The 24,731-nt window shown below is 37.0% G+C and overlaps 1 protein-coding gene across 1 annotated transcript; it reads left to right on the forward strand.

The window, feature by feature from the left end:
* The first annotated feature begins 804 nt into the window (after positions 1-804).
* SELPLG (selectin P ligand) lies at positions 805-23,391 on the forward strand. The gene is made up of 2 exons (XM_053702143.1): positions 805-1,110; positions 21,797-23,391. Exon 2 carries the CDS (start codon positions 21,802-21,804, stop codon positions 22,819-22,821), a length of 1,020 nt encoding a protein of 339 aa, XP_053558118.1. The 5' UTR covers positions 805-1,110; positions 21,797-21,801; the 3' UTR covers positions 22,822-23,391.
* Positions 23,392-24,731: the final 1,340 nt, after the last annotated feature.

Genomic DNA, 24,731 nt, shown 5'->3' on the forward strand with positions numbered 1-24,731 from the left:
TCCCAGGAGGTAGAATAGATAGAACAGTTGAAAATGACTGTTTTATTGCTTAAGTAGAGAGATAATATTAAGAAGCATGTGTGTGCACAAAAAGTAATAAACTCTGATTTCCCTGCAAGCTCATCTCATTTTAAAAGTTTGTGGTCTTAAAGAACAAAAACAGCTATTTCAAATACAAAAATAAATACAATTACAAGGGTATATAAATTCATGTTATACTCTGTAGCTGGTATAAAAAGTCATTGAAAGCACATTAAGGTAACACAATTTTACAGTACACTGTCCCTTTAAGCCCTATGTGACATGAGTATATAATATGTAATTTCCTATGATGAGCGACCTGCTTTGGGCATGTACATGAATGCAAAATGGCTTTTGTATTCCAAACACATATGCATATTCCATTCTTTTGCTGGCATCTGGCATATCTGCATGGCCTATCTGAATAAAGTAGTAAAGTAGTTACCAAACTACTTACAAAGAGTAGCCCTTTAACATAATTATCCATAATAACAAACGGTGTATAAAAAAATATACCTTCTTATTTTTACATCTCAGGTGTCATGTTGCAGTTGATAAACCCCTAGCTACAGGTATGTGACAGAGCCATGCCGGGATAAACAGACACTGCCTGCAAGCTGCAGTTTCTTACATGTCAAATCATGTCTGCATTCTTACGTCCCTTTAATGCATGTGACTATGTAATTATTCTCCCAGGGTCACATAAGAGGGGAGGTATTTGTAATAATTCTCTCTCTATCTCTATTCCATCTCACCCTTTTTCATATCTCTTGCTTAATGTGTCACCCCACCCCTCCCATCTCTCTATGTCTGAAAACCACAGCCTGCAGTGATGTTCTTCCTTATTTTACTACTAACCTCCCCACACCCTCGTCTATATTTCCTGTGTTAGGGCAGGTACAGTAAACAAACTGATAAACCTTTTATTGATTCTGGATAAGGACCACACCAGCCTGAAGGAGTTGGATGCTAGTTCCAACACCCAATTGGTAAAATACAGACCTTTTTGGGACACGTTTTACTTCAGATGACGGAAGTTGGAGGAAGTTACCAGAGCCAGCATAGACCCATAAAGTGGTAACATTTAAGGTAAGTTCAGTATTTCATATGTTCTGACTTACCAAATGACATACACTATAGTATTTTACTAGATTATTGCTCCACATCAAGGATACAATTGTGCAGAGTGAATGCATAAACTGCATTTTGCACAGTTCATTTTTTTCCTTCATTAAAACTACAACATGTCCACATAGACCTCTCTCTCTTTTTCTCTTTGTCTCTCTCTTTCTTTGTCTCTCTTTGACTGTCAGTCTCTTTCTCTCTGTCTGTCTCTCTCTTCTTCACTGTCGGCCTTTTTTTCTCTGTCTGTCTCTCTTTGTCTGTCTGTCTCTCTCTTTTTGACTGCCAGTCTCTTTCTCTCTGTCTGTCTGTCTCTCTCTTTTTGACTGTCGGTCTCTTTCTCTCTGTCTGTCTCTCTTTGTCTGTCTGTCCCTCTCTTTTTGACTGTCGGCCTCTTTCTCTCTGTCTGTCTCTCTTTGTCTGTTTGTCGGTCTCTCTCTCTCTCTTTGCCTGTCTCTCACGCCTCTGTCTTTAAAACCTGTACGTAGCGTTTGTTATTTTCACATAAAAGGATCTTCACTTCTATGAATACCTTGGCTTTCACTGCACTAACCTTTTTCTACATCATTATTAGATCAGACATTTGTGATACAGTTTAGTGCATCACTTTTCAGTCCTATGCTGAATGTGCTACACAGACTAATGGCTAAAAGTGCTTGTGGTATCTGTCTTTAAGCATACAATTTAATGTTAGAAGTTTTTAGTGTGACACACTGTGAAATGATGTCATATGTTTCTTAGATCATAGTAATATCATTATTTGTAGGGTTGCCAGCTGTCGGTGACTGGACATGATAGTACATAGGGTCACACAATACCCCCCAAAACTCTACCTGATCCCCCACTATTTATTCCACTATGTATATTTTCCACAACTGAGCAGTCATTTTAGCCCTTGGCTTCCAGTAACATACAAATAAATCATTTTACCTCTTGAATGCCCCACACTTCTTTATGCTTCATATTTGTAATGCATTGAGGCATTGGAGGCCTTTTACATTTAGCTAACACTCAGAGACTTTAAACAACTTTCCAATTAACTTTTATCATCAAATTTACTTTGATGTATTGGTATTCATTGTTAAAAGCTAAACCTAGGTAGGTTCAAACTGATTTCTAAACTGTTAAAAACCGCCTCTTATACCAGTCCATTTTGACAAGTTTTTCACAGTTAGACAGGGCTAGTTCATGCATGCCATAAAGACAATATTGTGCTCACTCCTATGGAGCTATTTATGAGTCAAAACTGACTGGCTAAAATGCAAGTCTGTCAAAAGAACTGAGATAAGGGGGCAGTCTGCAGTGGAGTAGATACTAAGTAATCACAGTGGTAAAACGTGTATTAATATAACTGTGTTGGTTATGCATAACTGGGGAATGGGAAATAAAGGGATTATCTATCTTTTTAAACAATACAAATTCTGGAGTAGACTGTCCCTTTAAGTGTCCAGTAATTTTATAAAGTTTTTACTTGACAACCTGTTAAAATACTGCACTGTCCGGTTGAATACTGGGCACCTAGCAACCCTAGTTATAGTGTAGAATTTCTTTGAGTGTGTGTCCCCAGGCATAAGTGCCACATGATTTTTAAAAGAAAGCCTGATGTGATTAAATACATACAAATAACAGTCTGCAATATCATATACTTAAGTATTATAAGTACAATTTGACTCTGGATACAAGCTGGTTATAGTAGATTTAAAGGGCCCTATAAAGACTTCTTATGTCATGACATGTTCAGAGCTTTTAATACACCATAGGTTTGTTCACAGTTGAATAAGAAACAATTTTTCTAATAATAATGATAATAATAATAATAATAAGTGGCAGGCTAGTAGTAGCCTGGGACTCAATATTGCTGGACCCCACTAAAGTTAGCCTGCAAAATGATATTACAAGTCCATGGTAAAATAAATTGATCAGAGAAGGCTTAGCGCAGCTGACAACCCTTTAACGCACCCTATACTTTCAATGGAGATCACAACCGCGCTAAATATCACTCATATTAAAAGTTGAAAGTTATGGGTTATGCACAAGCGAAGCCCAAATAGCGCTAGAAGAATTGCGATGCGTGACCTGAGACCTGTACTGTAAGGGTTACAATAAAAGTTACACAAAACACATGTAAAACATATTAAAATAACATTTTTAATACAAAAATAAAATGTATTTAATGAAAAAAATGTTTTAAAAGGGATATTGTACGTGGCAAAGTATTTGACTAGGAAGGGCTTACGAAGTGTATTTATATGTAGTGTATTTATATGTCTAAATATGTATACATGTGTATGTATACATGTGTATAAATGTGTATTTATACATATACATGTGCATTTATGTATTTATATGTGTAAATATGTATGTGCGCGCACACACACATATATATGTACATATATATATATACTGTATATACCCATACACACACACATACATATATATATATATATATACTGTATATACATCTATATATAATATATACACACACACACACATATATATATATATATATATATATATATGTACACATATATATATTTATACTTTTGAGCCCTTCTCAGTCAAATACGTTGAAATATGCAATATCAGTTGTAATACATGTTAATATGTTAATGTTTTTATGTTTTTTTTATTAGAAATACTCCAAATTTGTATGTTCTTCATTTAAGTATATACTTCTATATATATTTATCCATATATACTATATATACAGTGGATATAAAGGCCTCTAGTTATCAAGCCGTCAACCGCAAATATGCTGGAATTCCGCAGCGTATTTGTGGCGAGGCTGATTCGCTGTAGTTATAAAGCCCTACAGCCCGGCAAAAGTAGAATTTAGTGATGTAACATACGATCCGCCGGACTCAGTCCGACACAGATCGATGGTTACGTCACTCCAGATGTTCCGAACGCAAGTTCGGCACAATCTGACTACTTTTGTTAGTTATCAAAGAACTAGCAGGTACGCTCGCCACTATTCCAGGCCAGCGTACCTGGTTTTCAATCCGCCGCCCTGGAGGCGGCGGATCCCATAGGAATCAATGGGAGTCTGACAGCAGCGAGAGCTCATGTTCGCTGCTGCCCGATATCCCATTGATTCCTATGGGAAGTGTCTGCACCTAACACCCTAACATGTACCCCGAGTCTAAACACCCCTAATCTTCCCCCCCTTACACCGCCACCACCTACATTATACTTATTAACCCATAATCTGCCGCCCCGACAACGCCGCCACCTACATTATACATATTAACCCCTAAACCGCCACTCCCGGACCCCGCCGCAACTATAATAAATATATGAACCCCTAAACCACCGCTCCCGGACCCCGCCGCAACTATAATAAATATATGAACCCCTAAACCGCCGCTCCCGGACCCCGCCGCAACTATAATAAATATATGAACCCCTAAACCCCTGCTCCCGGATCCCGCCGCCACTATAATAAATATATAAACCCCTAAACCGCCGCTCCCGGACCCCGCCGCCACCTACATTATACTTATTGACCCCTAATCTGCCGCCCCCTACACCGCCGCCACCTACATAAAGTTATTAACCCCTATCCTGCCGATCCCGGACCCCGCCGCAAATAAATTAATTGTTTAATCCTAAACTGCCGCACCCGGAGCCCTCCGCCACCTACATTACATTTACTAACCCCTATCCTTCCCCCCCTACACCGCCACCACCTACAGTACATTGATTTACCCCTAATCTACCCCCCCAAACCGCCGCCACTATATTAAATGAATTAACCCCAAAACCTAAGTCTAACCCTAACACCCCCCTAACTTAAATATTATTTCAATAAATCTAAATAAATATTCCTATCATTAAATAAATTAATCCTATTTAAAACTAAATACTTACCTATAAAATAAACCCTAAGCTAGCTACAATATAACTAATATTTACATTGTAGCTATTTTAGGGTTTATTTTTATTTTACAGGCAACTTTGTATTTATTTTAACTAGGTACAATAGCTATTAAATAGTTAATAACTATTTAATAGCTACCTAGTTAAAATAATTACAAAATTACCTGTAAAATAAATCCTAACCTAAGTTACAAATACACCTAACACTACACTATCAATAAATTAATTAAATAAATTAACTACAATGATCTAAAATAAAATACAATTAAATAAACTAAACTATATTACAAAAAATAACAAACACTAAATTACAAAAAAATATATATTACAAGAAGTTTAATCTAATTACACCTAATCTAAGCCCCCTAATAAAATAAAAAAAGCCCCCCAAAATAATAAAATTCCCTACCCTAAACTAAATTACAAATAGCCCTTAAAAGGGCCTTTTGCAGGGCATTGCCCCAAAGTAACCAGCTCTTTTACCAGACCTTAAAAGGGCTTTTTGCGGGGCATTGCCCCAAAGTAATCAGCTTTTACCTGTAAAAAAAAGCAATACAATAACCCCCCCACACCATTACAACCCACCATCCACACACCACTACTCTAAAACCCCCCTTAAATAAACCTAACACTACCCCATTGAAGATCACCCTACCTTGAGCCGTCTTCACCCAACCGGGCCGAACTCTTCATCCGATGCGGCACAAGTGGTCCACAAGTGGTGTGTGGGTGCTTAGTGACAGGCTAGCAAGAAAGCTGCAAAGAATTCAGGTCCATGGCGGCGATGTTAGGCGAGCTTAGGCGAGCGTATTGGGCCGGCGAATGCTGCAAAATACGGAGCTTCATAACTAGAGGCCAAAAAGTCTACACACCCCTGTTAAAATGTCAGGTTTCTGTGATGTTAAAAAATGTGACCTATAAACTACACAACTCAATTGAAAAACAAACCGAAATCTTTTAGGTAAAGGGAAATAAAAATAAAAACTAAAATAATATAATACTTTATTGAAGCACCTTTTGATTTTATTACAGCACTCCGTCTTTTTGAGTATGATTTTTTCAGCATGGCAGATCTTGACTTGGCAAGATTTGCCCACTCTTCTTTGCAAAAACACTCCAAATCTGTCAGAATGCGAGGGCATCTCCTGTGCACAGCCCTCTTCAGATCACCCCACAGATTTTGAATTGGATTTAGGTCTGGGCTCTGGCTGGGCCATCCCAAAACTTTAATCTTCTTCTAGTGAAGCCATTCCTTTGTTGATTTGGATGTATGATTTGGGGTGTTGTCATGCTGAAAGATGAAGTTCTTCTTCATGTTCAGCTTTCTAGCAGAAGCCTGAAGGTTTTGTGCCAACATTGTCTGGTTCAGTTTTGTTCATTATTCCCTCTACCTTGACTAAGGCCCCAGTTCCAGCTGAAGAAAAACAGCCCAAAAGCATGATGCTGACACCACCATGCTTCACTGTGGGTATGTGTTCTTTTGGTAAAATGCAGTGTTGTTTTTGCGCCAAACTTCAGATGTGTTTTTGTAAAATTTAGCCGGGCTTGGATGTTTTTTTTGTAAGAAAAGGCTTCCGTTTTGCCACTCTACCCTATAGCCCAGACATATGAAGAAGACGGGCGATTGTTGTCACATGTACCACACAGCCAGTACTTGCCAGATATTCCTGCAGCTCATTTAATGTTGCTGTAGGCCTCTTGAAAGTCACTTACTGTGTAGGCACCAAGTAACTAAAGTCCATTTAGTAGAAAGCGTGTTATTCAATATTGGTGTATATGGTAAATGTCATTTCTTTGCACTGTTCAATCAAATGAATGTAATAAGCAAAAACGCTTCTACTGACTCACCCAGCTGTCCGTCGGCTCTCTCTGCTTTTCGGTCAAGACGAATCGGTATTGGGATCGGCCCGTCCACGGGGGGTACCCTTTGTCAGAAGATGGTTATCTCACCGGAAAATACCGGAACTCCTGTAGCGTGCCTCCTGCCTCGGTACCTTTTCCCCTCCTGGGTCCGATCCTCGCTACACCGCTCGGCGTCTGACGTGTTCTGCGAGCACCTGACAGCTGGCCACACCTCTCCCTCTCGGATACTCCTGCCCCCACAGGTAGGTGTTAGTGAGTACGTCCACTCGGTATTAGTTGTGCTGTCGGATCTCGTGCCTGCTCGATTTCTTGGTCAGTCTGTGTGAAGTGTAATAAGCGGCACCAGAGACGGACTGCACTTGGCAACCTCCCAGACCAGTTTTCTTCTCTTCTTTTCATTAATTTTGGAGGGACATCCAGTTCCTGGTAATGTCACTGTTGCACCATATTTTCTTCACTTGATGATGACTGTCTTCACTGTGTTCCATGGTATATCTAATGCCTTGAAAATTCTTTTGTACCCTTCTCCTGACTGATACCTTTAAACAATGAGATCCCTCTGATGCTTTAGAAGCTCTCTGCGGACCATGGCTTTTGCTGTAGGTTGTGACAAAATGTCAGGAAAGACCAACTAGAACAGCTGAACTTTATTTGGGTTTAATCAGAGGCACTTTAAATGATGACAGGTGTGAACTGACTCCTATTTAACATGATTTTGAATGTGATTGCTTAATTGTGAACACAGCTACATCCCCAGTTATAAAAGGGTGTTCACACTTATGCAACCATATTATTTTAGTTTTTTATTTTTATTTCCCTTTACCTAAAAAATTTCAGTTTGATTTTCAATTGAGTTGTACAGTTTATAGGTCACATTAAAGGTGGAAAAAGTTCTGAAATGGTTTATCTTTGTCTCATTTTTTTACATCACAGAAACCTGACATTTTAACAGGGGTGTGTAGACTTTTTATATCCACTGTATATTCATATATATATATATATAGAAATATATTTTACAAAAATATATACAGATAGTAAAGGTCCACTAAACCCAAAATCTTTCTTTCATGATTCAGATAGAACATACAAAGTTAAACAACATTACAATTTACTTCTATTATTTATTTTGCTTCATTTTGTAGATATCCTTATTTGAAGAAAAAGTAATGCACATGGGTGAGCCAATCACATGAGGCTTCTATGTGCAGCAACCAATCAGCGGCTACTGAGCATATCTAGATATGCTTTTCAGCAAAGAATATCAAGAGAATAAAACAAATTAGATAATAGAAGTAAATTAGAAAGATTTTAAAAATGCATTATCTTTCTAAATCATGAAAGAGAAAATGTGGGTATCATGGCCCTTTAATAGAAATATATATTTAAAAATAAAAATATTTTCTTCTATGTAAAGAACATATGAATTTGAAGTATTCCTAACGCACCTTCGGCTTTAGCGCAGTTGGTCTAGCTCAGCTTCGGGTTTTGCGAACAATAAAATGAAAAGGCTTTCTTTAGTGTGCCACATAGAAGTCTATGGGGAAAGGGAGTTAGCGTAGTTGCAATATCCAAACTCTAAAAGTTAGTGCGCTTGAGTCTTTTGCTTGTGCACTAACTTTTTAATTTTAACTTGTAATACCAACGCTAACATGGGAGTGCTATTGGTTTACCTAACATGGGAGTGCTATTGGTTTACCTTGAGCAGTTAGCGATCAAGATCGATAAAAATGTATCGCTCTACTTTAGAGTTGCCACCCAGCAGACATGGCCGGTATTTTTAAGGTTTAGGTCAAATGTAAAAATAAATATGAAATATAGAAATAAAGATGATTGTATGTAAATCAGTCCTAGAAGCTTTAATTTTAATTAATGCTGTATAATTATTTATGCTAATGTATGCTAATTAGCATGGCTAGTATTTTTCCATAAAAGGTGGTAACCCCACTCCACTGGTAATCTACGCCATAGTATGTTATGCATTCAAGGACTTTATGACTTAAAACAAAAACCAGGATGAATGCACATAAGACATAAATCTCATAAATTGTCATTTAACGGGACATGAAACCAAATTTCTTTCTTTCATAGTTCAAATAGAGCATACAATTTTTAAACAACTTTTCCATTTACTTCTTTTATCTAATTTGCTTTGTTCTATGTTTATCCTTTGTTGAAAGCATACCTAGGTTGGTTCAGAAGCAGCAATGCAATACTGGGAGCAAGCTGCACATATAAGCCTCTTGTCACCAGATGTGTTCATCTAGCTCCCAGTAGTAAATTGCTGCTCCTTCAACAACAGATACCAAAAAAATATGAAGCAAATTTGGTAATAGAAGTAAACTGGAAAGATTTTTTTTGGTTGCTCTAATGGATATCAAAGAATTGCAAACACAACACATGTTTATACAACGTGTGTCTATAATGTCCACGCACTGTAAAGAGGATGGTTCAAGTGGCCAAAATATCTCCAAGGATCACAGCTGGAGAATTGCAGAAGTTAGTTGTGTCTTGGGGTCAGAAAGTCCCCAAAACTACATTCCGATGTCATCTACATCACCGCAAGTTGTTTGGAAGGATTTCAAGAAAAAAGCCTCTATTCTCATCCAAAACAAACTCAAGCGTCTTCAGTTTGCCAGACACTAATTTAATTTCAAATGGGATTGTGTTCTATGGTCAGAGGAAACCAAATAGAGCTTTTTGGCAACAAACACCAGAGGTGGGTTTGGCGCACACAGAAAGGTAACCATATGGAAAAGTACCTCATGCCCACGGTTAAATATGGTGCTGGCTCTTTAATGTTTCTGGGTTGTTTTTCTGCCAGAGGACCTGGACATTTAATAACAACAGATATTAAATGAACACCTGACTGCCTCTGCCAGAAAGCTTAAAAAGGGCCGTGGATGGATCTTCCAGCAGGAAATAATGATCCAAAACATACATCAAAAACAACACAAAAATGGTTTACTGACCACAAAATCAAGGTCCTGCCATGGCCATCCCAGTCCCCTGACTTGAACCCCATAGAAAACCTGTGGGGTGAACTGAAGAGGAGAGTCCACCAACGTTGACATTGAAATTTGAAGGATCTGGAGAGATTCTGTATGGAGGAATGGTCTCAGATCCCTTGCCATTTATTCTCCAGCCTTATCAGGCATTATAGGAGAAGACTCAGAGCTGTTATCTTGGCAAAGGGAGGTAGCACAAAGTATTGACTAAAAGGGTACCAATAATTGTGCCACACATATATTTAGAAAATATTTTTTTTGTGTGGATAAACCTGTGTTGTGTTTGCAATTATTTGATATCCATGAGAGCAGAGTATTTTTGTGTATTTTTTGAACAAAAGATCAAAAGGTTAAACAATAAAGACAATTTTTATAGCATTTTATGTTCATATTTACAAAGGGTGCCAATAGTAGTGCAGCTATTATGAAAGAGAACTTATACAGAAAGGTTATATAGTAAGTAATAGAAATGTCACAATGTAACATTTTTAGCTCGGTGGAGCAAAAAATGAAGATAAGCTCATATTGCTCTTCAACCAAAAGAACAATCACCCAAGAATAATGTTCCCAAAGTGTAGATGAAGAAAAAATAAGTATTCATCCTCAGGACTTCATTAACACTGGAAATCTGTACATTTAATGACACCCCCCTTAGGGAATAATGCTTCATTTTCAGGCAGAGTAGGTAAACATAAGATAATTAATTCTTTATATATGAGAAGCTGACAAAGGGAGTTTAACTTTAACTGAGAAGTTGGATTTGGAAAGTGAGAGGATAGCCTATCTCATAAACATCAGGGTAACTTAATAGACCCATAATCTACCCTATAACACCCAGTTCATTTTTGTTTACAACAATTTCAAAATTTTTCATGGCAATGATCATAGTATATCCGTTCCTGCAACATGAGTTATGTTGTAAGACCATTTCACAACTCCTGAGGTGCCACAGATGCCAGTAATACTTCTATTGCACAAAACTATCAAAGATGGGATGTATGTCATGTTGATGTTGTACTTTGTACTTCTGCAAAGTCTCAATAAAACTGATGCTAAAAAAACAAATCAATGCACTTACAATCCATTCATCAGTTTATGGTTACCCCAAGGTTATGCTCTGATCGTTTTATTGTTTACTATATATGTCTGCAGTAAGGATACAATTTGTCTTGTGTGATGATCTATAAGTGAACAGGAACTAAATCCACATTTTAACCTTTTTTTTTATATGGCCGGGGTGATTATCATCTTAAAGGAACATGGAAAATTAAAGGGATATGTGACCCATATGCTTCTTTCATTACATCTGTGAAAAGCTGACTCAAAATATCTCATGAACTTCTCTATGTAAAAAAAGTAAGATTTCTTTTACAAAAATATGACAAGTCCACGGATTTCATCCTTACTTGTGGGATATTAACCTCCTGCTAACAGGAAGTGGCAAGGAGCACCACATCAGAGCTTTATATATAGCTCCTCCCCTTCCCCTCCACCCCCAGTCATTCTCTTTGCCTGTGTTATACTAGGAAGAGGTAAAGTGAGGTGTTAGTTTTAGTTTCTTCAATCAAGAAGTTTTTTATTTTTAAATGGTACCGGTGTGTACTATTTTCCTCAGGGAGATATGGAAGAAGATTTCTGCCCTGAGGTTGATGATCTTAGCAGATCCATGTTGGTTCCCACAGAGTGCTGAAGGTAGTGTAAGAAAGATCTTCAGTGTGGAGAACAGCTGCATGCTACAAGCATTGAGGTATGTTCAGTCTTTTATTTCTGAGGAGACCTGTTATATCAGAATGGCTGACATTTTATTCCTTGCTAAAGGAGGGAGTAAGAAGTAGACCTGTTCAAAGAAAGGGTGTTATTTTAAATCCTGTGCTTAACGTTTTTTCATTGACATAATTTGGGTGTTCTGAAAAGGGACACTGGGAGAGGCAGCTCATCATCTTTATTTTGTTTTATGATACACAAATATGAGTAGGGCTGCAGCATTACTATGCGGTTTTTAGGGGGACCACATGGCTTTATTTCCTAACCGCTTCCTATGCGGTGTTACAGATTAGTTTGTTGATCGTCCTTTATGGACGGGGCCTATTTTTCACGTGCTCCGACGCGCAGTATATTCTGACTGAGAAGGCAGCGGTCATGAGCTCCGGTTGGGCCTAAACTTATGTTCTTGTGTCCTAATCCTTCTTCTCAGAAGGAGCATCTGTTACATAACTTGGACGTGGTTCGTGCCTTAAAGTTTTACTTGCAGGCGACTAAGGATTTCCGTCAATCATCTTCATTATTCATTTATGTATGGAGAGAGTGGTGTGTACTCAGCGGACGCACCACGCCCTTAGGGGGCGCTTCCTCAATTTCAATAAAATAGGTGATATAGTGGTGCTTGTTATGTCTCAACAGAAAAAAACAGGCATAAATCTAAAAATATGATAATAGCAACAATTATAGAACTAAAAATGAAACCCTAAAAAATCTAAAATGTGGACATATGTAAGTAACCACAATGCTAAAAATGATAATAGTAAAAAACTATATATATAAAAAGATAATATATAAGGATATATATATATATATTACTAGAATATAAACATAGATTGGAAAAAATAAAAATCAATTGAAAACCAAATAATGATAATGTGAAAGTCTATGAGTCCAAGGTAATGACAATTCCCAGATGTTTGAGGTTGCACTCTGTCAAAGGATGGCTATCCTGTAGTATGGAATCTAAAAAAGAATAAAAAACAGAGGTGCCACCATGGCCTAATATCGCCAGTACAGGTATAATGAACAGCAATAGGAGAATGTGAATACTCACAAACATAAAGCACCCCACTGGTGCTAGTAGAGCAGACTGACACTTCTCAGTGGTTCAGCACACTGTATCCAAAGCGCAGAGACAGTCAGGTATCCTCAGTGGAGCAGCATAGGTATAGGTGTTGCTTTTTCCTTTATCCATAGGCACATATACATTGGAGTGTCAGAGGATACCTGACTGTCTCTGCGCTTTGGATACAGCGTGCTGAACCACTGAGAAGTGTGAGTCTGCTCTATTAGCACCAGTGGGGTGCTTTATGTTTGTGAGTATTCACATTCTCCTATTGCTGCTCATTATACCTGTACTGGCGATATTAGGCCATGGTGGCGCCTCTGTTTTTTATTCTTTTTTTTCATTATTTATTGTTTATTCTGGAAAGTGTAGGGGTCAGAAAGCTACGGCTACCTCTCTTTCTTTTTGGCTGAGGAGTATCATCCGCCTGGCATATGAGACTGCTGGACAGCAGCCTCCTGTAAGAATTACGGCTCATTCTACTAGGGCTGTGGCTTCCACATGGGCCTTTAAAAACGATGCTTCTGTTGAACAGATATGTAAGGCGGCGACTTGGTCGTCCCTTCATACTTTTTCCAAATTTTCCAAATTTGATACTTTTGCTTCTTCTGAGGCTGTTTTCGGGAGAAAGGTTCTTCAAGCAGTGGTGCCTTCCATTTAGATTCCTGTCTTGTCCCTCCCTTTCATCCATGTCATATTGCTTTGGTATTGGTATCCCACAAGTAAGGATGAAATCCGTGGACTCGTCATATCTTTGTAAAAGAAAAGTAAATTTATGCTTACCTGATAAATTAATTTCTTTTACAATATGACGAGTCCATGGCCCACCCTGTTATTTTAAGACAGATTTATTTTTTTTGTAAACTTCAGTCACCTCTGCACCTTTTAGCCTTTCCTTTCTCTTCTTAAACCTTCGGTCGAATGACTGGGGGTGGAGGGGAAGGGGAGGAGCTATATATACAGCTCTGCTTTGGTGCTCTTTGCCACTTCCTGTTAGCAGGAGGTTAATATCCCACAAGTAAGGATGAAATCCGTGGACTCGTCATATCGTAAAATAAATTAATTTATCAGGTAAGCATAAATTTACTTATTTTACCTCAAAATGTCTTCAGCTCACCAGAGTATGTGCTGTGTGAACAGTTATCATTCAGCTACTGTCATCTATATTAACTTCCTTAAAGGGGCATTAAACACAAAATATTTATTTCATGATTCAAATAGAGAATACAATTTTAAACAACATCTCAATTTACTTCTATTATCAGATTTGCTTTATTCTTTAGATATCCTTTGTTGAAGAAATAGCAATACACATGGGTGACCTAATCACACAAGGCATCTATGTGCAGCCACCAATTAGCAGCTACTGAGCCTATCTAGATATGGTTTTCAGCAAAGGATATCAAGAGAATTAAGCAAATTAGATAATAGAAGTAAATTAGAGTTGTTTAAAAATGCTGCTCTTTCTAAGTCATGAAAGAAAAAATTTGGGTTTCATGTCCCTTTAAACTGAGGAGTGCAATAAAGGGTACTGTGCTGCACATGCCAGACGCATGCTCACATGCAAGTACAGTACCAGGACAAGCATCCTGATTGGCTGCTTAAAGTCCATTTACAATAGGATGTGGCTACTGAGGAAAATTTGAGATAAAATATCTTCCTTTTTTACGTAGGGATGTTAATGTGACATTTTCTAGTCAGACAAATATGCTGCATCACTTTCAAGTGATTCAGCATATGGGTAACATGACCCTTAACCTTTCAAGATTAAGATGGAGTGTGCAGTTTAAAAAAAAAAATAACTTTCCAATCTACTTGAATTGACAGATTCACTTTTCCATTTCGTGACAGAATATCTATAGAATATATATGCACTCATCAAAAGAAGCTAAGATTCAACAATACATACTAAGAAAAATCTAATTAGATAATAAATAGATGTAAACTAAAAAAAAAGCTTAATTTATTTGCACTCTAAATGCTCATGAAAAATTATTCTGACTTTTATGTCCCTTTAAATTCAGATCGATCTGTGGGTGCAATACTCAGACCAGTGAGTAGGACGCAAATAGATTATTTTGCCTTAATTTTAGTGGGCACAGGCAACAGAGTTTAACCTCCAAAGCTTTATCCTATAATATAAAAGGCCAAGTGTGTTTGTCCGAAGCTGTCATGCGCAGTAAAGACAGCACAAGGACAAACACACCTGGCCTTAGAGTCCCTACCTGATCTGCGGTGTGGGCAGAAGTGGGTGTGGCCGGGTGTGAGCGGGGGGCATGGGCGGCTTTGAAGGGGGCGAGGCCAGGCGTGAAGGAGCGGGGCCGAGCGCGGTCACGCACGTGAGATAGAGGGGAGAGCGATAGAGAGGGGGGAGAGATAGAAATAGGGGGATAGAACAAAAGAGATGGGAAGGAGCAAGAGAGGGGGGAGAGAGAGCAAAATAGAGGGGGAGAGAGAAAATAACAGGGGGAAAGAGAGAGAGCGCAAAAGAGAGGGGGGAGAGAGAGAGCGCGCAAAAGAGAGAGAGGAGAGAGAGAGCCCAAAAGAGGGGGGAGAGAGTGCAAAAGAGGGGGAAGAGAGAGAGTGCAAAAGAGGGGGGAGAGAGAATGCAAAAGAGAGGGGGGAGAGAGCGCAAAAGAGAGGGGGAGAGAGAGCGCAAAAGAGAGGGGGAGAGAGAACGGAAAAGAGAGGGGGGAGAGAGAGAGCTCAAAAGAGAGGGGGAGAGAGTTCAAAAGAGAGTGGGAGAGAGCTCAAAAGAGAGGGGGGGGAGAGAGAGAGCAAAAGAGAGGGGGGAGAGAGAGCGCAAAAGAGAGGGGGGACAGAGAGCGCAAAAGAGAGGGGGGAGAGAGGGAGCGCAAAAGAGAGGGGGAGAGAGAGAGCGCAAAAGAGAGGGGGAGAGAGAGAGCGCAAAAGAGGGGGGAGAGAGAGCGCAAAAGAGAGGGGGGAGAGAGAGCTCAAAAGAGAGGGGGAGAGAGTGCAAAAGAGAGGGGGAGAGAGAGAGAGCAAAAGAGAGGGGGAGGGAGAAAGCACAAGGGGTGGGACCGCTGAACTGCAAAAAATGGCCCGTGTGAACGGGCTTTAGGACTAGTTTTTAATAAATGATTAAAAATGTAATTACAAAATAATTAATTAAGTTTAAAAAGATAGATAATCCCTTTATTACCCAGTCCCCATTTTTGTATAACGAACACTGTTATATTAATACACTTTTTACCTCTGTGATTACCTTGCATCTAAGCCTTTGCAGACTGCATCCTTATCTCAGTTATTTTGACAGACTTGCATTTTAGCCAATAAGTGCTGACTCCTAAGTAAATCAACGGAACTGAGCACAATGTTATATGGCAGTGGCCTTCAAGGGCTTAGCAATTAGCATATGAGCCTACCTAGGTTCAGCTTTCAACAAAGAATACCAAGAGAACAAAGCAAATTTGATGATAAAAGTAAATACATTTTACCTCTGTGATTACCTTCTATCTAAGCCTCTGCAGACTGCCCCCTTATTTCAGTTCTTTTTTCAGACTTGCATTTTAGCGAATCAGTATTAACTCATAAATAACTCTACGCAATATATACACGCACACACACACATCTTTGATCCCTTTCCTTTCTAGTCCTGTCATAAAACCATTTCCCTTTAATTCTCCTATAAACCTTTTTTTTAATTAATAAACCTTTGTTTCAGAAGTGTTAAGTCTAAATATAATGTAGTACCTTTAATACCATAGCATTTCCATATATTTGTTATGCAAAATATCAATAATCCTTTACTTCAGGTCTCAAAAAGGGTTACATTTTACAGAGCTATTTTGAATTGTGGTTTAAAAAACTAGGGCAATGAGCGCACTATCAGCTTGTAATACCAGATTGTGCATCATTCTTTGTGCGAGGTCATGTGAAAAATAATGCACCCTGCACTATTGATTGCGCTCCACTTGTGATCTAGCACATTATGTGGTTGGTTATCATTAATATTGAATGAATTAGCTGTCATATTTTACGCTTGCTTTGTATGAAACATCTCTTAATATAATAAACATCTGATTATTTATGTTATTTTGCTGTGTTTAAATAAATTTTACAGTTACATCATTTTCATAACTTAAGCAGTTTTACAAATTCTGTCTATGAGGCCTATCTATCAAGCCGCCAACTTTCTTGCATTCAATGGCACCAATACGCTCGCCTAAATTCGCGGCCGTGGACCTGAATACGCTCTCCTTATTAAAAAAGCTGTGCACCAAGTACGGGGCGATGAGCAGCCGACTGTTGTTAACTAACAGTCATCAATCTCGCTGCTATTCGGCTTTTTACCAACTTTATTTATACCCTGTCACTAAACACCGCCACTATACTAAAATGTCTAACCCCTATCCCGCCTTTCCCGGACCCAACCACAACTAAATCAATGTATTAACCACTAAACCCCTGGCCTCCCACATCACTACCACTTACTAAACCTATTAACCCCTAAACCGCCAGCCCCCCACATCACCATAAACTAAATTAAGCTATTAACCCCTTAACCTAACAAACCACAAACTTTACATTAAAATTACAACATCCCTAGCTTATAATAAATTTAAACTTACCTGTAGAATTAAATTAAACTATATTAAACTATTAATTAACCTTCCCTAACTATTATACTAAAATTAAATTAAACTATATTAAACTATTAATTAACCTACCCTAACTATTATACTAAAATTACATTGAACTACCAATTAAATTAACTATATTACATATTTACAAACTTAACCCTACTCAAATTATTTAAATCTACAAATAAAAATTACTAAATTACAAAAAAATAAACACTAAATTACAAAAAATAGAAAACACTAAGTTACAAAAAATAAAACACTAAGTTACAAAAAATAAAAAAGCACAGTATCAAAAATAAAAAAAAGAATTACACCTAATCCAATAACCCTATCAAAATAAAAAAGCCCCCCCCCCAAAATAAAAAAAAACCCTAGCCTACAATAAACTACCAATGGCCTTAAACTGGCCTTTTGTGGTGCATTGCCCCAAAGAAATCAGCTCTTTTACCTGTAAAAATAAATACAACCCCCCCAACAGTAAAACTCACCACCCACAGAACCAACCCCCCCAAATAAAAACCCTATTGCACTGAAAAGGGCATTTGTATGGGCATTGCCCTTAAAAGGGCATTTAGCTCTTTTACTGCCCAGACCCTACTCTAAAAATAAAACCCACCTAGGGCTATTAGATTAGGTGTAATTGTTTTTTATTTTTTATACTGTGGTTTTTTATTTTTTGTAACTTAATGTTTTTATTTTTTTGTAACATTGTTTTTTATTTTTTGTAATTGAGTCATTTTTAATTGTAGATTTAAATAATTTGAGTAGGGTTAGGTTTTTAAATATGCAATATAGTTAATTTAATTGGTAGTTTAATGTAATTTTAGTATAACAATTAGGGTAGGTTAAGTAATAGTTTAATATAGTTTAATTTAATTCTAAAGGTAAGTTTAAATTTATTATAAGATAGGGATGTTGTAATTTTAATATAAAGTTAGCGGGTTGTTTATGTTAGGGTGTTAGGTGTAAACGTTACTGGTTTCTATCATAGAAATCAATGGGATATCTGGCAGCATCGAACATAAGCTTTTGCTGCTTTCAGACTCCCATTGATTCCTATGGCATCCGCGGCCTCCAGGGTGGTGGATTGAAAACCAGGTACGCTGGGCCGGAATAGCCACGAGTGTACCGGTTAACTATTTCATAACTTTGAAAAAGTGTCAAATAGTGCCAAATGTGTATTCGGAACATCTGTAATGACGTAATCATCGATCTGTGTCGGACTGAGACCGGCGGATCGTATGTTATTTCACAGATTTCAACTTTTACCGGTCTGTAGGCTTTGATAACTAGGTCGAATCAAGCTTGCCACAATTACGCTGCGGAATTCCAGCGTATTTGCGGTTGACGGCTTGTTAAATATACCCCTGTGACTCTGCTAATGGATTGGAATACCTTAGCATACAATACAATATTTTTACATGTTTCTAGAAATTATAATGTGTAATATTAATTAGTAAGATTATCATGATACAAGACTTTGCTTTACAAACATTTTGAACCCCTCCCTTAAAACTATGTCAAGCATCTATTTTCATTTCCTGTATTTTAATTTCCCATAACTGACATTAATAGCCATTGTAAGACTATGATGAACTAAACAACTAACTAAGCAAGACTTTGAAGACATTGTAGTATTAAACTATCAATATTTTATTACTGAATACAATTCCCTATGGTGTCTCTCCAGCTTCACTGACTCCTATTTAAAGGGATATGAAACACAATTTTTTTATTTCATGATTCAGATTGAGCATGCAATTTTAAGCAACTTTCTAATTTACTCCTATGAACTATTTTTCTTTGTTCTCTTGGTATGCTATATTAAATGAGCAGCAATGCACTACTGGTTTCTGACAGAACACATGTTTGAGCCAATGACAATTGGTATATATATATGCATCCACCAATCAGCAGCTAGAACCCCGGTTCATTTCTGCACCTGAGCTTTCATAGATAAACCTTTCAGCAAAGAATAACAAGAGAAGGAAGCAAATTAAATAATAGAAGTAAATTGGAAAGTTGTTTAAAATTGTATTCTCTATCAGAATCATAAAATAAAATGTTTGGGTTTAATGTCCCTTTAACTCTATGCAGCTAATCAACAACAGTTTACTCAAAGGGACAGTCTACTCCAGAATTTGTAAAGGCAAACAAAAATGTCCAAGCACTCCTCAGTAGATAAAAATTCTAAATTTTATTCCAAATATTAAAAGCAAAAAGTGTATCAACAGCTTTGACACCGCACTGACTGACTTATCATAGTGAGGACAGCTGGACTCTTATGCAGCAATTTGTATTGTATAAAAATATAGATAATCCCTTTTATTACCCATTTCCCAGTTTTGCATAACCAACACGGTTATATTAATACACTTTTTACCTCTGTGATTACCTTGTATCAAAGCCTTTGAAGACTCCATCCTTATCTCAGTTATTTTGACATACTTGCATTTTAGCCAATCAGTGCTGACTCCTAAGTAAATCAACGGGACTGAGCACAATGTTATCTATATGGCAGTGGCCTTCAAGGGCTTAGAAATTAGCATATGAGCCTAACTAAGTTTAGCTTTCAACAAAGAATACCAAGAGAACAAAGCAAATTTGATGATAAAAGTAAATTGTAAAGTTTTTTAAAATTGAATGCTCTATCTAAATCATGAAAATTTAATTTTTATTAGACTGTCCCTTCATCTTTCCATTATTTAGTAAATCAGCTGCACTGAATAACATAAGTACTGGTGATGTTGAAGAAGGGGGAGAGGGCAGTGACTTTGGAGAGAACTGATTAATTTCCCACTGTGACATTAGTTTGTGGGTTTCAAAATGATAGTGATCACTGGCACATACTGATATGCTATCTATGCTTCATGCATGATATGAGTCATGTAACTGAGGACAGAGACACAGGCATCCCATAATACAGCTATGCACCTCATTATACAAGATCCTGCTGAATATGTTTTTTGGCATCAAAAGATTGTCACAGACAAAAAAATATATATAACTCAAATGAAAACACTATGGGATACAATATAAGTGGTGCTCTAATTTGCATGCATATTACAAGTTGAAAGTAAACGCAAACGCACAAATTTAAACTAAATTGCACTCGGGTAAACGCGAATGAAGTCCTTGTGTAAAGGGTTGGGGCTAGTGTTACACTCATATATAGAAACAGAAGATTACACTAAGTAATATTTTTTTAATAAAAATATTAAAAAAAGTTATAAGGATTAAAAGGTATATGGTATACAAAAAGGTATTTAAATGGAAAGGGCTATAATGTTTATATACATACAGTACATATACATGTCTAAATGTATATATACTTTGGAGCCATTTCCACTTAAATAGAAACAAACATTCACATTGAGAGATTACTACACGCTATTTGTAGATGCTGGGGTCCTGTTGTGAATTTTCCTGCAGATCCCCTTAGCTGTACAGAATATCACGTACTCAGTGAATATACGGTACATATGTATATGAACATAAACATATCTAAATGTGTGCCCTGTCCACTGTAGAAGCCTGTGCAATAGTGATGAATGGAGCTTTAATGAATCGATACCATGTATGCTAATACACCGCTACAATATCTCCTGCGACCATTTCAGAGTATATTTCAAATGTGTAAGATAATACCCTGTTTCTAATTATGCAATTCGGTTTGTCATTTGCATGAACATAGATCATTACTAAAAAATATAAATAAATCCTATGTGACAAAAAACCATCTGAGTACAGTAATTATTAAAACAAAACAATGTGCTAATATAGAATCAACTGACTGCTCAAAAGTTATTCTTTTAAAATGGACAGTCTAGTCAAAATTGTTCTTTCATGATTCAGATAGGGCAAGCAGTTTTAAACAACTTTCCAATTTACTTTTATTATCTAATTTGCTTTGTTCTCTTGGTATTCTTTGTTTAAAGCTAAACCTAGGTAGGCTCATATGCTAATTTCTAAGCCCTTGAAGGCCGCTCTCTTATCTCAGTACATTTTGACAGATTTTCACAGCTAGACAGTGCTAGTTTATGTGTGCCATATAGCTAACCATATGCTCACTCCTGTGGAGTTATTTACGAGTCAGCACTGGTTGGCTAAAATGCAAGTCTGTCAAAAAAACTGAAATAAGAGGGCAGTCTGCAGAGGCTTAGATACAAAGTAATCACATAGGTAAAAAGTGTACTAATATAACCATGCGGGTTATGCAAAACTGGGGAATGGGTAATAAAGGGATTATCTATATTTTTAAGCAATACATATTCTGGAGTAGACTGTCAATTAAATAATAACAATGTACTTAATTTTATAATTGTGTGGATTATTATATTAACAATTTAAAATCATAGTAATATAGTTCTTACTAAGGCATAAAGCTATAGCATTTTTTTAGCATTTTCTTTTGATTACCATTTGTCTAATTTTAATTAATGTAATGATTGTCTCTCATTTCTATATCACAGACAAAATGTGTTCCTTGTGGTTGATGGCTTTACTCCTTCTACATCTATGTGCCTTCTCTGTCCTTGGATACAAGCTGCCATTTCAGGATAATTCAGATTTCACATCATTCGTTGACACATCCATGCCAGAACCAGGCACTTCACTTTTCCACAAGGCCATTAACTTCAAATTAACTGCTCAATATCATTTGAAACAAAAATCACCCAAACTCTCCAGAATAAAACGTGACGACTCAACAGAGGCCGACCTACTCGATTTAACAACTGTAGCTGATTTTTCAAAAGAAACATTATCTGATGTCACACAAAATACTGTACAGGCAACATCCTTTACAGTCTCTACACCAATTAGTACAGATCACACAACAACAATTTTGAGTGAAGATGAAACTTCTTTTACTTCTGTCAGTCCAGATAAATCATTGACAGAAGTCAACAATAGACCACACACCGATAGGTCCTCAAGTCCCACCCAATATATAAATGAAACCACAGGTCCTAGCCATACAACTGTCATGTCCAGCCCAAAGAATACCACAGTATTTATGGTAGAAGATGACACATCAACTCAACTTTCAGAGATTTCCAGTAATCCATCAGTTATTTCCACAGTGGTCAGGAAATATTCATCAACTGAGCCTGATGATATAAGTACTATGTTGCCAACTTCCTCCACCTCATCTACAGGTTCCAGTCAGGTGACGCACATGACTTATTTTACAGAACATGGAGCACCATTCCATTCCCTCATGAAGCAGTGCATGCTGGTTATACTTATTCTGGCCATCGTCTGCACCATCTTCATCATTTCTACGATTGCACTTGCAGCTAAACTCTCCACAATGAGGCACCAGCAGAAAAAGCGTCAGGAAAATCACACAGAGATGATGTGCATCTCATCTCTTCTGCCAGAAAGTGATCAGCAGAGCAAAGTCAAACTGAAGAAGATGAAAACATTTGCTGCCAACATAGAAGAGAGTGATGGCGATAACACAACTCTAAATAGCTTTCTTCCTGATCACTAAGGGCTGATATCTACAAGGAACCTTCAATCCATATGGACATAAAGTTACCCAATGGCAGGGCTATGTTTACAGTTGGACAGTTTGCTTGTTTTGAGAGCTTAAATATTTTTTTAAACAATTTTAAAATGAGCTCATAAAACACACTTGAAAATTTGAGATGTCTTGTTACTTCTTTTTGTATTATAAGCAAGACAAGTGAGTTCAAATAAATATTTTTAGATAAATGATATATAGAGCAAAGGAGAATTGTTATGTACAGACAGAAATGTAATACTTGGTAGGAACCAAGTAAAAGAAATCAAATATTAAAATATAGCAATACTCAGTTTTATAGAACAGGACTATTTTGAAATGAAAGTAGAGAAACCATTAAGCTATTGTTTGCACTAATGGTAGATGTATGAAGATACCTCTGGAAATGCAGGTTCTCTCAGGTATTAAGGTTAATGATTCTTTGTATTTTTTATTTTGTTGTAGACAAATGTAAAAAGCTTTGCTTCAAAAAATCTGAAAGCATTTTGTAAATAATAATATTGTTTTGTATGTTTAAAAATAAACTGTATCAACACATTTGGCATAATTGAAAGTAGCAGTAATATTTAGGTACTTTGTTTTATATGAAAAAAATAAAGGAACAGTGTACTATATGTTTCTTTTAAAGTGAAGGTAAACTTTGATGAATGAAAGTCCGGTTTTTAAAAATACTATTAAAAACAGGGGCACTTTTATTCATCAAAGTTTAAAAAGCAGCCGTTTTGTTTAAAAACTTACCTTTCTTCTTTTCACAGCTGGAGCAGCTTCCCCCACACAGAGATCCTTTCTTCACACGTCAGCAATGACTAATCCGGCTTCCTCCAATCACGGCTTTCCCCCAGGGGAATCATTGCCTGAGGCCATGCCATGATTGGAGGAAGCCGGATCACATGCGAACATGTGAGCACAATCGTGATTTACACTAGCATGATAACCTCAACCTATGAGCTCTGGTTAACTGTTTCACAAAACAAAAAAGTGTCACAAAACATCAAAAATACGTTACAAAGTGCACTTACTGTACACCCATAAGAACACTATCTAATAAAAATGATTAAAAACAAATATTGCACAATAAAGTTAAAAGAGCTCAAAGATATGAGGTTTCAGGTGTTATGTATTTATATGTGTACATATTTACTTACAGACATGTATACACATATAAAAACATAAATACAAATGTACACATATATATTCATGTACAGTTATATAAGTGCATTGGAGCACTTTGCAGTTAAGCAGCTGAAAACATGTAAAAACATATTTATGCAATATTCATATTTAATAAAGTGGTATACTGTGCATTTACTGTAAATATTTCACATTCCAATATTCTTCACATTGGGGAATATGTTATTTTTTATTGTATTTTTAAATAGATATTCCTATATATATATCAGTATATATCTATACCTATATATAATTATATATATATATTACCCCAAAAAAATCATATATATATATCTTTTTATGAATAAATAGAACATATTGTTATATGTTAAGAACATTGGAATATGAGATATTCATATTTTCATGTCGAATTAGTGCACTTGAGAAAATGTGTGCAAGTAGGGTGTTCATTCCCCCCCCCCCCCACTATTCATGCTCCATTGAAGTCTATAGAGGATACGTTAACATGGTTGTGATGTTCTAACTTTTGCTTTTTGCGCGCAAGGGTTAGCATGCAAGCGAAAACTTTTTACTTTCAAATTGTAATATGAGCGCTACCTAACACAAGAAGCTTACTTCTAGCGGAGTTGGTATGCGAGCTGGAGCGATAAGTGTTCACTAAAAACAGGAGACTTCCCAGATCCTCTAAAAGAAGCTGTGGTAAAGCCACTCCTAAAGAAACCTTTATTAGACCCAGACTGCATGAC

The sequence above is a fragment of the Bombina bombina genome, chromosome 2 (assembly GCF_027579735.1).
Source record: "Bombina bombina isolate aBomBom1 chromosome 2, aBomBom1.pri, whole genome shotgun sequence".
Lineage (NCBI taxonomy): Eukaryota > Metazoa > Chordata > Amphibia > Anura > Bombinatoridae > Bombina > Bombina bombina.

Bases quoted from the DNA above. Each gene is read 5' to 3' on its own strand.
- SELPLG (XM_053702143.1), top strand. From the start codon at position 21,802: ATGTGTTCCTTGTGGTTGATGGCTTTACTCCTTCTACATCTATGTGCC.